The sequence below is a fragment of the Pelecanus crispus genome, chromosome 1 (assembly GCF_030463565.1).
Source record: "Pelecanus crispus isolate bPelCri1 chromosome 1, bPelCri1.pri, whole genome shotgun sequence".
NCBI lineage: Eukaryota > Metazoa > Chordata > Aves > Pelecaniformes > Pelecanidae > Pelecanus > Pelecanus crispus.
The window spans coordinates 104790997-104804793 of NC_134643.1; the positions used below are offsets into that span (position 1 = coordinate 104790997).

A 13797-nucleotide genomic window follows, 5' to 3' on the forward strand; every position below is an offset into this window, starting at 1 on the left:
AGGCACCTGGGGACCCAGGGCTGACAGCCTTCTTGGAATGTGCCTGTGGGATCGGCCTTGCTTCAGCGCAGCCGCGTAGAGGGAGGCAGTGCCGTTAGCTGCGCTTGATGGAGAAAACAAATAGCAATGCAGAGAAGGTTTGAAATAGCGCAAGTGTGCTTTCTGGGAGCAGGCTTCTATAATAAACGCCTTAGACGTTAATCCACAGACTAGATGCTGGAGATGTAAAGGATCCAAGGACAAGTGTAGCAATTCATACAGACGTAATGTGATCATCCCACAGAGATGTGACGTCATTATGCTGATTTGCGAGTTATTACTTATGACTCTGTCACAAATTGACTGCTGGTTGGTAGTGGAATGGTTGGATAAACATAAAGATAGAAAGGCTGGTTCACAAAAACCCAGGTGTTGAGTTGTTGTTGCGTGAGTGAAACGTGCACGTGCGGCATTATTGGCAGTGCCAGACCGAGCCATACGTGAGCGCCTAGTGCTTGCACCGGCGTAAGTTCTCTCGTGTATCCTGACTCTGCAGATGTGACTCCAGTTTTCTGGAGAAACTGCCTCTAAGTGAGAGATCAGTTTGTTCAAACGTTGCTATTTCCACTTGGGCTTGCATGATAGTTTTTTGGTTTGGACACTGGTCCTCTAAGACTTACCGATTTGGGGGTGGGTCCAAGTGGATCCTACTGTCAGAGTCTGCAGATTGAATTTTCAGATTATGATCTCTATTTACTGCTCTTGTTCCACAATACCTCCTAGGGGCATCATAGACATTAAAGAGAATTTATGCATTATATCAGATGACAGTATTATGATTAGATAATAAAATCATCAATTTTCTAAAGAAAGAAAAAGGAACACGTGTTCCGTTTACTCAGCAGTGCAGAAGAAGTTGCAGTTTGGGTAATACAGTCAGTTCTGCTGGCTCAGGTATGTTCTTGATCACCATCTTTCAGCTTAGCTTGGAATATTTTACTCTCTGATGCTGATAGCTGGTTGCAAGCAAAAGCTGGAAGTGAGCAGGCCATGGTCGTTTTAGAATGAAATCCTTCCCTAAAATTTCATTTATGATCTAGAGACCTAAGCAAGAAACAACAGGACTCTAAATGTTTCAGCAGTTGTACACACATGGCTTCCCAAAGTTAATACTGAGTTCTCTCTGTCACAGGACAGGGAATTTTCTTCCAGTATATATATACATCTGTAAACCAGTCACATATGAAAACAATAACCGAGGAAAAAGTCAATAAGGAGATTTATATACAGCTGCTATTAAACTGGAGGAAAACAAATGATCTGTTGGGGTCAGCTTCACTGGGAAATCAATTTGAGCAGAGTTTTATCGTCGTCTCTGCTAGATCCTTCGTGTTATTTGCTTGCACCTTTAATAGTCATGAGTGAGGAGGTTTTTACACTTGTGAGTCTAAGCTCCCTGGATCATTGCGTTTGTTACCTTTTCAACATCCACATTCCCAGTTGTCACAAATGCTACCTAACAACATTGAGCGCTCAAAGTACATTTCCCTTTGTAACTCTAGGGAGTTTTGAATGTTCATATTAACTGCTTAAACTAGTCATAAACCAGTTAGATTGTAGTGCCAGGCAAATAGTAACCATCTGATGCATAAAAATGCCTCTATATGCATTGCATGTGACTATTGAGACCAAACCTCTTAATGCATGGCCACACAAGCCTAAAGTTAATTATAAAAAACCCCAAGTCTTACTCAGTGAAGAAGTTGAGTACTAATACATTAATCAAAACACCAATAAAAATGTAACTATATAGAGGTATATGAGCCACAGGATTTATCCAAAAAATCACTGAAACAGTGTTTATTCAACTTAGTCTAAAGAAGTACTCTGCTTAAGTTTTACCTTGAAATATATGTTTTCTAAATAACAAATTAATTTAACCAACTTTGTATTGCTCTTGATGCTTTAATATAATTTTAAAAACTTCAGTTTATCCTAAAAAGCTTCGTAATGTGTCATTATTTGCTAACCCATAGTACAAAAGTGGTTTTGTCAGTGAGAGCTGCAGACATTTTAAATATTTGTTTTAACATTCTGTTGTTGCACAGTCTAATTGTCTTTTCATTTAAGAAAGGAAAATCCTGGAACTGCAATGAAAACTGGCTATTGTAAATATGAAGTTCTTCTCTTCCTTTTTGTAGCCTGAATTTGAAATCAGTCTCATCCTATTGTAGTTATTTAATGGTTTTCAGGAAACGGGAAGCTCTTGCTTCTCTCTTCCTCGTACAGAAGGCTAAAGACTCTATGCACTGCTGCTCATGGTGATGCCTTCATTGTTCAGTGGTTTATAAAGTTAACTTCCTTTAACAGGATTAGTTGTGTTACAAAATGGAAATTGAGGCTGACTTCCGCTTGGACAGTATGTAGAACACAGTTTATAAGTTTTGATTTATCGCATGGTATTCTAGGGATGCATACAAAAAGAAATTAATTCCATGGTCCAATTGTCAAGTTATTCCTCCCACCTGCACACCAGCCCTGAGCTGGGGCCGTAGGTCAGGAAGGCACCTCTGTTGTCATATGAGTGTCTCTGTGCAGGACAGTGCATACTTGCAGGTTACCTTCACTCTTACCGTATCTTAAATCCATTGATTGCAGTAGATTTAAGCATAAACTTAGAAGTCATCTGAACAAGATGTTTTCTTAAACTGGGGTTCAAGGACTTCTACCACTTTTCAAACATACCTATCTAACAGGTATAGCAGAGAACCAAAAAAGATTGCATTAAGATTTAAAAATTTAACAGTCCAGCTTCTTGCAGACCAGCAAAGAAAAGTTATGCCATGTGCTGTGCTGGTAATTTTTTCACTTTATCTCATCTTGGTCAAACCATTTTATCTCATCTTGGTCAAATCAAAGTGCATGTTCGTCAGTCGATCGCCTGTGTTAGTAGAGGAGTCAGTTCTGGATGTAGGCAAAGAAACAATTTAGTAAAAAGAGAGAAAGATATCAGTTGTGCAGGGCAGCAGGCACAGCAGAAGAGCCAGGCCGCCTCTGTCTCTCAGCATACGGCGGAGTCTGGTTTGGGGAAAGCCAGGTTGCTGCTGCAGCTGTGAGGGGCTGTGCGGGACGGCAGCCCCCCCAGGCACAGGATCCCGCCTCCTCTCTCTGCCCCCATCCGCGGGGAGTCTGCAAGGCTGGCTATCGGGGATGCTCGCTCCAAGATTTATCTTTGCCCCCCTCTGCTCCGCTTTTTGCAGAAGAAGGGTCCCGGTGCTGAAATCATCCCAGGAGCAGCGCAGTTCGGTTTCACCTGTGCTTCGAAGAGCTGTAAGCCTGACATAGTACCAGGAGAGGATCTGCTGGAAGAGGTTCTTGTGAGGGCTGTCCTCTCCGGGCCTCTGTTTTGTCAACAGAAACGTAGAGGGGGATCAAAGTCAGCTATTGCTTGTAAAGTCCAATGTGAACACACGGAGCTGATGGGAACAGCAGGAAAATTATGAAGTGTGTACCCACACATGGAGTCTTTATTTTTAACACCCTGTGCGCTTCGCAATTAAAATGCTCAGATGATATACAAGATAGTTTAACAAGATGATAAAAAAATACAAGATTAAAAATTAAAATTAAATTACAAATACATATTTTCGCCTCTGAACACAAATAATTTGGTTTATCCTCTAGAAATAGTTGACCGCCGAAATATCTGAAGACACTGTTCCTTTATGTGCTGAAGATTAATACCTTAAAACTAGGTAACTTTTGTAATTCACATAGTTAAGGTAAGATGGTGATTTAAACAGATCTGGAATACATAATTTCCATAGCTCAGAGGTTCAGTAGCTGTTGGAGTGGCCTGGCATGCAGGTCTGTGTTGCAAAACTCAGATCTGTTCTGGGCGGGGGGGGGATTAAAGGTGCCTGAAACTGTGTGTTCCCTGGGATTATCCATCTCCCCTCCATTTGCCCATGCGGTGGGATGCTGTCTCTTCCAGACACCCTGTATGTATAATTTCTAAGCAGCTTTGGGAACCCTAGGGATTAGAAGAGGTATATGAATGTTTTATAAAGTTATTGATAACCTCAAGCAGACGCTTTTCTAATAAACTGCTGTGTGAGATAAGTTACTGGTAGCATCTGCAGAGATGTGTGTAAATGAGCTCAAAATAATGAATACTGTGTTAGAAGAAAGCTTTTTTTAAAGCACATCTGTACTGGAGCGTATAAGATTATTTCAGCCTGCCCTGAGAATGTGTTAGAGCACAAATTACCATAATTTATTAGGGGAAAAGCCATTTCTGTTGATCATATATTAATTATTCATAAAATCTGTATTAATGTTACCTTAATGGGAAGTGTTACCAGCTGGGGTACTGGGCTTGGCAATCTATTCACATACAAAAAAAGATGAATAGCTTGACTTAAAAAGAAGACATAAAAATGACTTACAAGAGCATAAAAGCAGCAAGCATGGGTATATGAGTTAACGTAGAGCTGGCTATGGTAGAGCAGTCCAGCCAGCTAACCATTTTGTGTTTTGGCTCTAGCACTGGTTTGTGCCTGAGTGGCATTCAAGTGGAATTACTGAAGGATGTTTGTTACAAACCAGTCCTGTATGCCTTGCCCTAATGCTTTTCAGCTCTTCAGCAAGCATAGATCTGGTGAGTCTGAGTAAAATAGACAGAGACTCTTTCCCATTCTACTTTAAAAAAACAAAACAAAACAAAACCAAAAAAAACCTTCAAAAATCTGCTTTCAGTAATTTAAATTCAGGATAAAGTCTTCCTGCTAGGGAAAAAAGAAAAAAAAAAAAAAAAGGATTTTTGCAACTTTTAATTTTCTCAGAAAGCTATTGTGAACCACATGACATGTGAAAATGCTGCTCAGAGGCTGTGTTTCAACCCAGAATGAATGTGGAAGTGTGCGTATGTATATATGTGCTTTTGCGGGTGCTTTCTAGATGCTCTACTCAATTAAAGGAGGATGTCAACATTTAGATTGACTCAAGACTAGAAGGTATGTTTTGATGGAAGTTTAGCAAAATCAAACACAGAATGAATTTTCCAAAGTTTATTTTAATTAAAACTTCTTTTTTTCCTGGCTTTTGAAAGATCTCTTGCAGGAATGAAAACCCAAACAGAAAGGGCACAGGCTAATGTATGAAAATGTGTAATGCCTGTAAAGTACAACTAGTTTTATATGAACAGTAAAAGCTTCATAGGATTCAGCTGAAATTAAATTGTTTAAATCAGCTAGAGCCTTTTTATAAGGATAGCACAATGTTGAACTTCTAAACACATTTGTTTTACATGTTAAGATAAAAGGCTGTTTATTGGTAAAAGATTTTTTAAAAAATGACAGTTACAACCTTTAATGTGTGATCTGTAAGCTATCATCTGATGAATTTTGGCCAAAGCCATGGAAGAGAAGCATTTGGAGTGGGAAACCAACCCAAAAGAAACAGAAAAAATAATTTTAAAAATTGCATAGCTTTCAGTGAGTCCAGGAAACCTAGGCCTGGTCTTGGAACAACGCGTAGAGCTGGGTGGTCTAAAGCTGAACTGGTGTTGGAGAATCTTCGGTAATTGTGATTCCCTTCCCCCTCCCCCCCCAACGTTGATAGTACTTCCAAGTTTTGGGTGGTGGGTGTGTCTGTGGCTTGCAATCAATTCTCATGCCTAACTGATTAATACAGATCAGAAATGAGGTTATTTTGCAGTTTAGGTTTTTTTCTTCAAATTTCATTTTCAAAGAAAAGTGGTAAAGGAGAATTGTATATGGGAGCAATTTGTATCTGGAGAGCTTACCAAATAATGTTATAGAAGAGGCTGTATTCTGCAGTATGCTGATGGTTATTACTAGCCGTGGATACCAGGAGCTCCTTGTACGTAATGCATCCCAGCACCATTTTACACTTGCATATGAAAATGTTATCAGAGTTCTGCAGAGTCTGGTAATGATAATACTTCAGCGTTATAACAAATAGGTAGTACTGTTATTTTGTTCTCTATTTTACTATATCAAATCTATTTCATTGCTTACACTGTAGTAGCAGATCGAAACCATCTGCTGTCTTGCCACTGGTCCGCCAGTCTAACAGAAAGTCTCAGTTCATTTTCCTTGAGGCCAGTATGCTTTAAGGCATGTGTTCTAGGACTATAATCCAGCTGCTGAATGTTGATACAAGTCCAGACCTATGCTTATGAGTCTTTTAAATGGAAACAGTGCTCTTCGCCAAGGATTGGAGCTGAGATAAAGTCAGTTTGTTTCTCTCTCTTCCCTCCTCCCCCCGTCCCCTTTACAGCTCCGTCCCCCATCACAGTCATAAGGAAAGACAGGACATCCAGGAACAGCGTGTCTCTCTCTTGGCAAGAACCCGAACACCCGAACGGGATCATCTTGGACTACGAGGTCAAATACTATGAAAAGGTGGGGAGAAAGATTGAAGGGCAGGTTTTTGTGCTGGTAATACTGTAATGAAATTATTGCATCTCACCTATGTTGAGTATTCAGAGTTCACTCACTGTCTGCCTCAATGACACCAAGCGTTGAAACGGTTCAATTTTTGGTAAGGAGAACATCATGAAAATATGAAGTGAAATTGTTAAGTTGTGTTTTCTACCAAGTTTCCCCAAACACATCAGAACAAATACAGAAAGTAATGCAGACAAGCTGTAATACTTTTTTTTTTTTTTCCTTGAGTACAGTTTACTTACTCAGTTCTGTTATGCTGTCAGTATTCATACATTTATTTGTCAGCATCCATGTGTTGGTGTTTCCCTGTGGCGTGAGCATCTTTTAAACAAAAATGATTTGGAAAAGATGCACAATCCTTTTAGTGACTGGTTTGTGCTACAGAAGTTCCCACTTTTCATGAATAAATGAATTCTTCATAAATTTCATGTAAATAACTACAAATCAAAGAAAATCTGCCATTAAATAGGTTCTGCTTCATATTGACTTTTTTTGTATTTACAGCTGTTGATTTCTAAATCATATATAGATCTGTATTTAGGAAAAAATAAATCTTTATAACAGAATGGGGTTTTTTGGTACATCTTACTGGTAGAATTGAAAAGACCATAAATTGGTGTGAAGATTGCGAAGAGCAGTATTAACCATTTTTGTACTGGTCAGAGAGACCTTTTGATGGAATATGTTGCTATTGAAGTTGACAAACTTTGAAAAAGTGTCAGAAATAATGATTTAATTTAGCATTTACTAATGCTGTTCATATCTAGGAATCAGGCTTATATTTCATGCATACCAGGAAAGATGTGGTACCGATATCCACTTAGAAACGGCTGTTAAAAAGACTCCATGGGTATTCAGTTAATCTTTAGAAAGTTTTCTCATGGAGCTTACCAGTGGAACTGTGTGGTATTGATGGTCCACGCCTGATCTCCAGCCGAAGAATGGGCATCGGAAGGCCATATTCTGAAAAGATTTCTCCCAAATCAATATGTCATCTGATTTTGGGTAGGGTTTTTTTTTGTGAGCACTTGAACCTTCAAAGACCTCGGTAAAAATATGAACATATGTAGTACTACTGATAAAAGGGGAAAAAGAAAGCTTCCTGAACATTTCAGTTCAGTCTCACCTTATAGAGCAGTAGCCTATAGATTTTCACTTTGTGGTTTTTTTCTGTTATTTCAATGGGGACAGGATCAAGTCTGGATCCTGGGCTTGAGAACTAAAAGAGAATGGGCTCATGCATCAGATTGTCTTTATTTGTACATCCTCAGCACTGAAGGGAGACAGGAAATATTTAGGCTCTCTTGTTTCCAATTTTTTAAAAAAAAGAAAATAGATACTGCCTTTTAGTAAGGCTTGGAAGAGCTGTTTACCTCACAAAGAGCCTGTGCCTAAAAGATTCCAGAACTTCAGCCTGTTTTGCACAAGCCAGGTTATTTATCTGCATAATTAACTTGTGCTTCATTTGAGACCAACCTGGCTGCTCTTGCTGCCGTTGGCCGTACCTTTGTTTTCCAAGAGCTGCAGCAGCCCCGTTTCGGCCCCACCTCCCGTCTCCAAGTGGAAGTCCTTGCCTGGGCGGCGCTGCATGAGTACCGTGGGCTGCTGGACGTAACGCACGGGTGTCTTGCACATTGTGGCGTTAGGGTGATCTCTCTGGTTTTAGTTGCCTCAAAGGGAGAGAATTTTTCCCCCGTGTACATTTAGTTCATTGCAATTGAACGACCGAGAAGTTTTATTTGTGTATCTGGGTTTTTTTGAGGTGTTTTGGTCATCGTTCTACACGGAAATTGGCTTGCTTTATTCAAGAAAATTGTCATCTTTCAGTGCTGCTGTACGCACAGACTGAGCACGCGGCCGCTATTCCCACCGAGTATATCCAGTCTTACAGAGCAACTGGTTGTCATAAGACAGCTTCGTAAGACAACCAGTCTTATGAGGCTGATCTTGCACATGTGTTTCTTCCCTTTGAAGTCTGTGATCAAGAGTTCATATGCACCAGACAGCTTTCTTAAAGCAAAGAGCCAACTGCTTGACGATAGGAGCCAGACCACTTAGAGCAAAGGGTTTTTTAAAAAACAACCTTCTGACACCAGTGTTTTTAATGTGTGGTCTGCAGCCCCTTGGGGAGTCAGAAGCCTGTTCCTCGGGGTTTATGAAAGGTAACCAAGAAAAGCAAATCTATCGTCAGGAGGCTTTAATCCATTACCCTTTTTAGGTCTGCAAATTGAAAAAGGTTGAAAACTACTACTCTGTACATGTTAAACTTACCTGAGGTCAGAGCAGCCCATGCTGGACTGTTACTCTTCATTTCTTCTCCAAACACCTTTGGAAGATGCTGCTTTTCAGCCTGAGATCTCTAAGCAGCCCCCCTCCCCTCCTCTTTTGAAAAGAGAGCTTTCTTTTTAAACTGGTCCAGTCCGTTTGATTTTCTGCTTCAGAAATCATCTTGGTTGCGCTCATCAAAAACCCACTGCTGTTAAGTGGCAGCTGCTAGGAAATAAACCCCTCACAGTTAGCAATCTGGGTATTTCTCCTGACAAGTCGTACGTGATTGCTGGTACATGATTTATGTTGAGGCATTCTTTTCCCTCCTGCTTGTTTTTACTTGCCATACCTTTTGTAATCTCTTAGAAATTAATAAATACAGCATTAATAGAGCAATACAGGTCAGCCCAATTCTGTCATGCACCTTGTCCATGCAAATATTTTGGTTGTGGGGTTTGGGTTTGTTTTTTTTTTTTTTACTTTCTTAAGTTGTTCTTAAATTTCAAAGAATACATGGCATTTATTGGCAACTGCATGTTACTGATAATTCAGGACGTTAGAATAGGTTTGGAATGAAAATAGAATGTCATGTATCCAAATTACGATATCCTATACTTTTTCTAATGCCTTATTGGTAAAAAGCGTGTGGAAAATCTTAATAATGCTGTGCTGGATTTTAAGTGTCGCATCTGTCAAAGTGCACGTATAACAAAAGTCACGGGTTTTTTTCTTACACAAGCAGATACTTTGTTTCCTCCTTGTCCTTGCTCACATAATTATGTTCTCTGGAAGGAGTATCTTGTCGTGCAAAGATACGAAAAAAGCCATCACCTAAATACCACACATAAACTATTAATTGCTTCATTTAAATAAGTGGCTTACAATTATGATAACTAAATCCCCCACACTTTATTAAGGTGAGGTCTGCTGCAAACAATGAGTGAAATTTAATTGCAGTCTCACAGTACTAAAGTAGATTTGCCTTTGCCATCATTGAAATTGTGTGCTCGGTAGACTGGTTAAAGCCAACAAATCAATCATGATACCTAGTTGGTGCTCTTTCTGAGGCTGAAAAAGTAAATTCTATGCGAATGCACTTAGTTACTTTTAAACCCTTATTATTCTGGCTTTTTGGGTAGGTAGGGCACATATATTCCACGGGGTTTGTAGGAACCCGTATCGACAAACAGTTCACGCCTAGCAATACGGGGAAGCACTATCAGGACTGTGGGTTCCAAAATGCTGGCCCAGCCCCGCAGCACCGCAGTGGGACCCCGTGGCCATGTCAGGTGAGCACCCCACCGCCTGCCCGGCCCTCCATACACATAAGATGTGTAGTCTGGTTTTGGCCTCTCAAGTGTACATGCAGCCGATGGAGAAAATGTTCTTCCTCCTATAATATAAACACTTAACTGTGCTTATCTGAAAAAGGACATACCATTCACTCTGGCTATTACTGCCACTATAAATGTGAAACGTATCCAAAATATGTCTTTTATAAAACATAGTTTAAAATTATAAAATGTCATTTGCAAATGAGACACTAACAGTAGTGGGATTTGCTTCCCAGTAAAGATTGTGTCTGGTAAACTATGCAGAAATATTCAGGAGAATACGCTTTGTGCATCCAAGTTCAAATTCATCATCAGGCAAGTGTTTGATTAAAGTTCTGCTTGGCAAAGACTGACTCTCCTTTTTGTATATTCCTTCTGCTTATGGCAGCTATAGTGCTGTATCTCTGAAGTTTTACTTCATCCCCAAGAAAGATAAACTTGGGCTTTTATGTGGTGTTTCACTGATTTGATTACTAGTAATGTAAAAAATGACTTACAAAATATGTGTGTAAAAAACTTACCATAAACAAAGATACCATGACGTCCTCCATACTATTGTTTTAAACGTTTATTTTCCAAGTTCCACTGCAGATTATTAACAGACAGGGCCATGACTGTATTTTCCCTTGCACGTATGTATCTGCACAAGAAGGAAATGTTTGCATTTCATAAAAGCAGCCTGAAGTGAGATCAAAATGCATGTCCAGTCATAGCATACACAAAAGATTTTACGTTTTAAAGACAAGGTTATTATGTCTTTGAAATTAAAATAGTTGCCTACTTTCAAATGAATGGTAAGGAAAGCCTACAAATTATAATACTAGGCCTTTGTTAGATCAAAAATAAATAATATTACGCAAACCTGTTAGCTCCTTACGCTGTCTTCCTGTAAGTTTTCTCCCCTGAACTTGTAACAGAAAACTTTTTCAGAGAAGTATTGGGAAAGCATGAAGAGGTCCAATGCTTGTTTCCTTTTTATTCTTAGTGTGCGATGAAAATGGGCCATGGTAAACATTTTTATAGTCATTCTTTGAAGACAAAGTCCAGCTCGCCCTATTTGAGGTTTTGATTCTGGATGGTAACTTTTAGGCACAGGCTTAGGCCTTCACTGTGATTACTCATGTGCATCATGTTGAATGCTATGTGGAGATTCTGGCAATTTCCTTAACTATGGTGTAAATGTTTCGGTTTCTTTCTATATCAAAGACTGCCAACAACAGGGTAGTTAGGCTTCTGTAGCACCAAAGTGAACGGTTTCTGATGTCAACCTACTAACTTAGAATAAACCTAACTTTCGTACTCTAGGCAGTGCTGTAGAGCAAACACACTAAAACAGCTCTAGTCACTTGAATTTTTCACGTGAAGGTGAGATGGCTTTGACAATGAGTGTGTTGAGTATTTTCCAACCTCTGCACTCATGCATCAGCACTCTAGTGTTGTCAGAGTTAAAATGTCAGTACCTTGCAAGCTAATGCAATGCTATAAAACATAGTGGGAATTAGGTGAGATTGTTTGCATCTGGCACACGTTAACTTAACTCAGATTCTGCTTTCAACCAGGGAAAACTCAATTATTTTAGTGTATTTCACAGTGTTCAAAGTAAAAGGGGAGCATATGAAATTCCCACCACCTCTAGAATAAAAAAGTTCATCGTTGCAAACCTGAACAACTGAGATTCTCGCAGTTCCACACATGCGTGGCTGCTGTCCAAGATTTTTTCTGAGGCAGCTCCAGCTGCCATTTTTAGGAAGCCAAAAATGTTCCTTTGGTACAGAATGGCTTTAGTAAAATAAGCAGTACCTCAGGCCCCAAATGCATGCTTGAATATTTAGACTATGTGCTTGCAGTGGGACTGAGACATAGTTTTATTAGATTTAGCTTTTTACACAGTGTGAAGTATGTCCAAACTCACTAAATTACAAAATGGTCCATTTCTTATTTTATATAGAAAACCATTGTCAGAAATAGGTGACTGTTAAGCATGTGAGCACATCATCTCTAGTGGACACACACCTTGCTCTTCAGCAAAAAGCTGTAAGGAGCAAACACACGTTTCCTTTCTGGCTACTAAAGCCCAAGACTCATTCAGGAGCAAGTTCAGTGGGGTTTTGCCCAAACGAGGATGGACGCATCAGTCTCACGGGTTTTGTAGTATAATAGAAAACCAGTTACATTTGCCTGTTCGCAGAGCTGAGATGAGGAGCATGAGCAGAGTTTCTCTTCTGACTGTTATAAAGGTAAACACTGTCTTGTAAAACGTGAGGCAGTAAAAACTGTATCCTGCAGTAGATTTGCAGAGCCCTAAAACGTCTAAGTTGGCCTGTTACAACTTCCGTTTCAGTGCAGTAGGCAAATCTGTTTTATGGTTTTTAAATAACTTTAATCTTAATTTTCTTGTTGTATTACAGACTAAGGGCAAAATGATGCAAAGCCATTTAATGAAATGTCATATACTTAGCATGTTTAGTATTTGATTTACAGTACAAGGCCGTAGAAGCTCTGATGATTTGGATTTCTTGCTAATCAAAATATTTTTAGCTGATTGAGAATGAATAGCTGTACACGCATCTGCCAGGCTATAAATATTCAAAAAATATGCTGGTGCTCTCCAGGTGATTATAGTCATTTTGTACCAACCGCCTATTGTTTCTGGGTTTTAGGGTGTGGTTTTAATCTGATAATTTCTCTTCCCAAAAGCAGGAACAAGAGACAAGCTATACTATTCTGCGAGCTAAAGGCACCAATGTTACCATCAGTGGCCTCAAACCTGATACCACCTACGTCTTCCAAATTCGAGCACGAACTGCAGCTGGATACGGGACAAACAGCCGCAAGTTTGAATTTGAAACCAGTCCGGATTGTATGTATTTGTTCAAATGGTTTAAACTGACATTCTGCCCAGTTTCTGACTGATTTGAATGGCTGCTTTCACTCCCTTTCTAGTTTAGTAAATGTGACTCATAACTATTTGTGAGGTGTCTTTCTGGGTAGTGTTACTATATAACTTTATGTTTTATCATTAAACTTGAAACATGCCATAAAGAGTATACCATGAATGTCACAGGTGGTATGTTCTTCCATTCCCCACCCAACCGCTGCCTTGTGCCAGAATCGATACCTGCTGAGAGAGGAAGTTTGATAGAAAACGGGATTCACAGCCTTGTGCTCTTCCAAATTTTTGGCCTGAACCCTATGGTCTATAAACCCCTGCTCCAAGAGAATTAATATTATACTGGTCCATTGCTCCTGTGGGTCAGTGTGTAATTCTCCACATTGCTGCTGACGTCTCCTGTGTAGCCTTGAGATGAAACTAATATGCACAGGCCAGGAAGGATGGTCGTTCAGTTGAGTAGCTGGTCAGGGAGTTGGGCAGTTTGCCTCCTTTCTCCTCTCCGTCACTACGTTCTGGGTGGCCTTGGGGAAGTTATTTACTCGGCCAACCCTCCTTTTTATTTTCTCTAATGTCTAGATAATAACATTATTTAACTGATGACCTTATTGGTATTCTTTACAAGTTCTGCTGTTATATCAGAAAGACTCTTAATAGAGCTCATAATTTTAAATGTTACTTTCTCATTGCTTGGTACTATATAGGAAATCAGACCTTTCATTTGCTAGAAGCTGAAAGTGGCTTAATGCATCAAAAAGTCATCCTTTGTTTAGGTACCGAGTTACCGATGTAGACTAATGCTGCATAATCAAAGACTGTTTGCTTTTTAGAAGGTAGGACTTTCACAGAAGAC

The 13797-nt window shown here is 39.6% G+C and overlaps 1 protein-coding gene across 1 annotated transcript in view; it reads left to right on the forward strand.

Annotated features, from left to right (window-relative positions):
• EPHA3 (EPH receptor A3) overlaps positions 1 to 13797 on the forward strand; it is a 212877-nt gene that overhangs the window by 149971 nt on the left and 49109 nt on the right. The window contains exons 5-6 of the mRNA XM_075714456.1: positions 6283 to 6407; positions 12752 to 12914. Coding sequence (XP_075570571.1) covers positions 6283 to 6407; positions 12752 to 12914 — 288 coding nt within the window. The remainder of the gene's footprint in view (positions 1 to 6282; positions 6408 to 12751; positions 12915 to 13797) is intronic.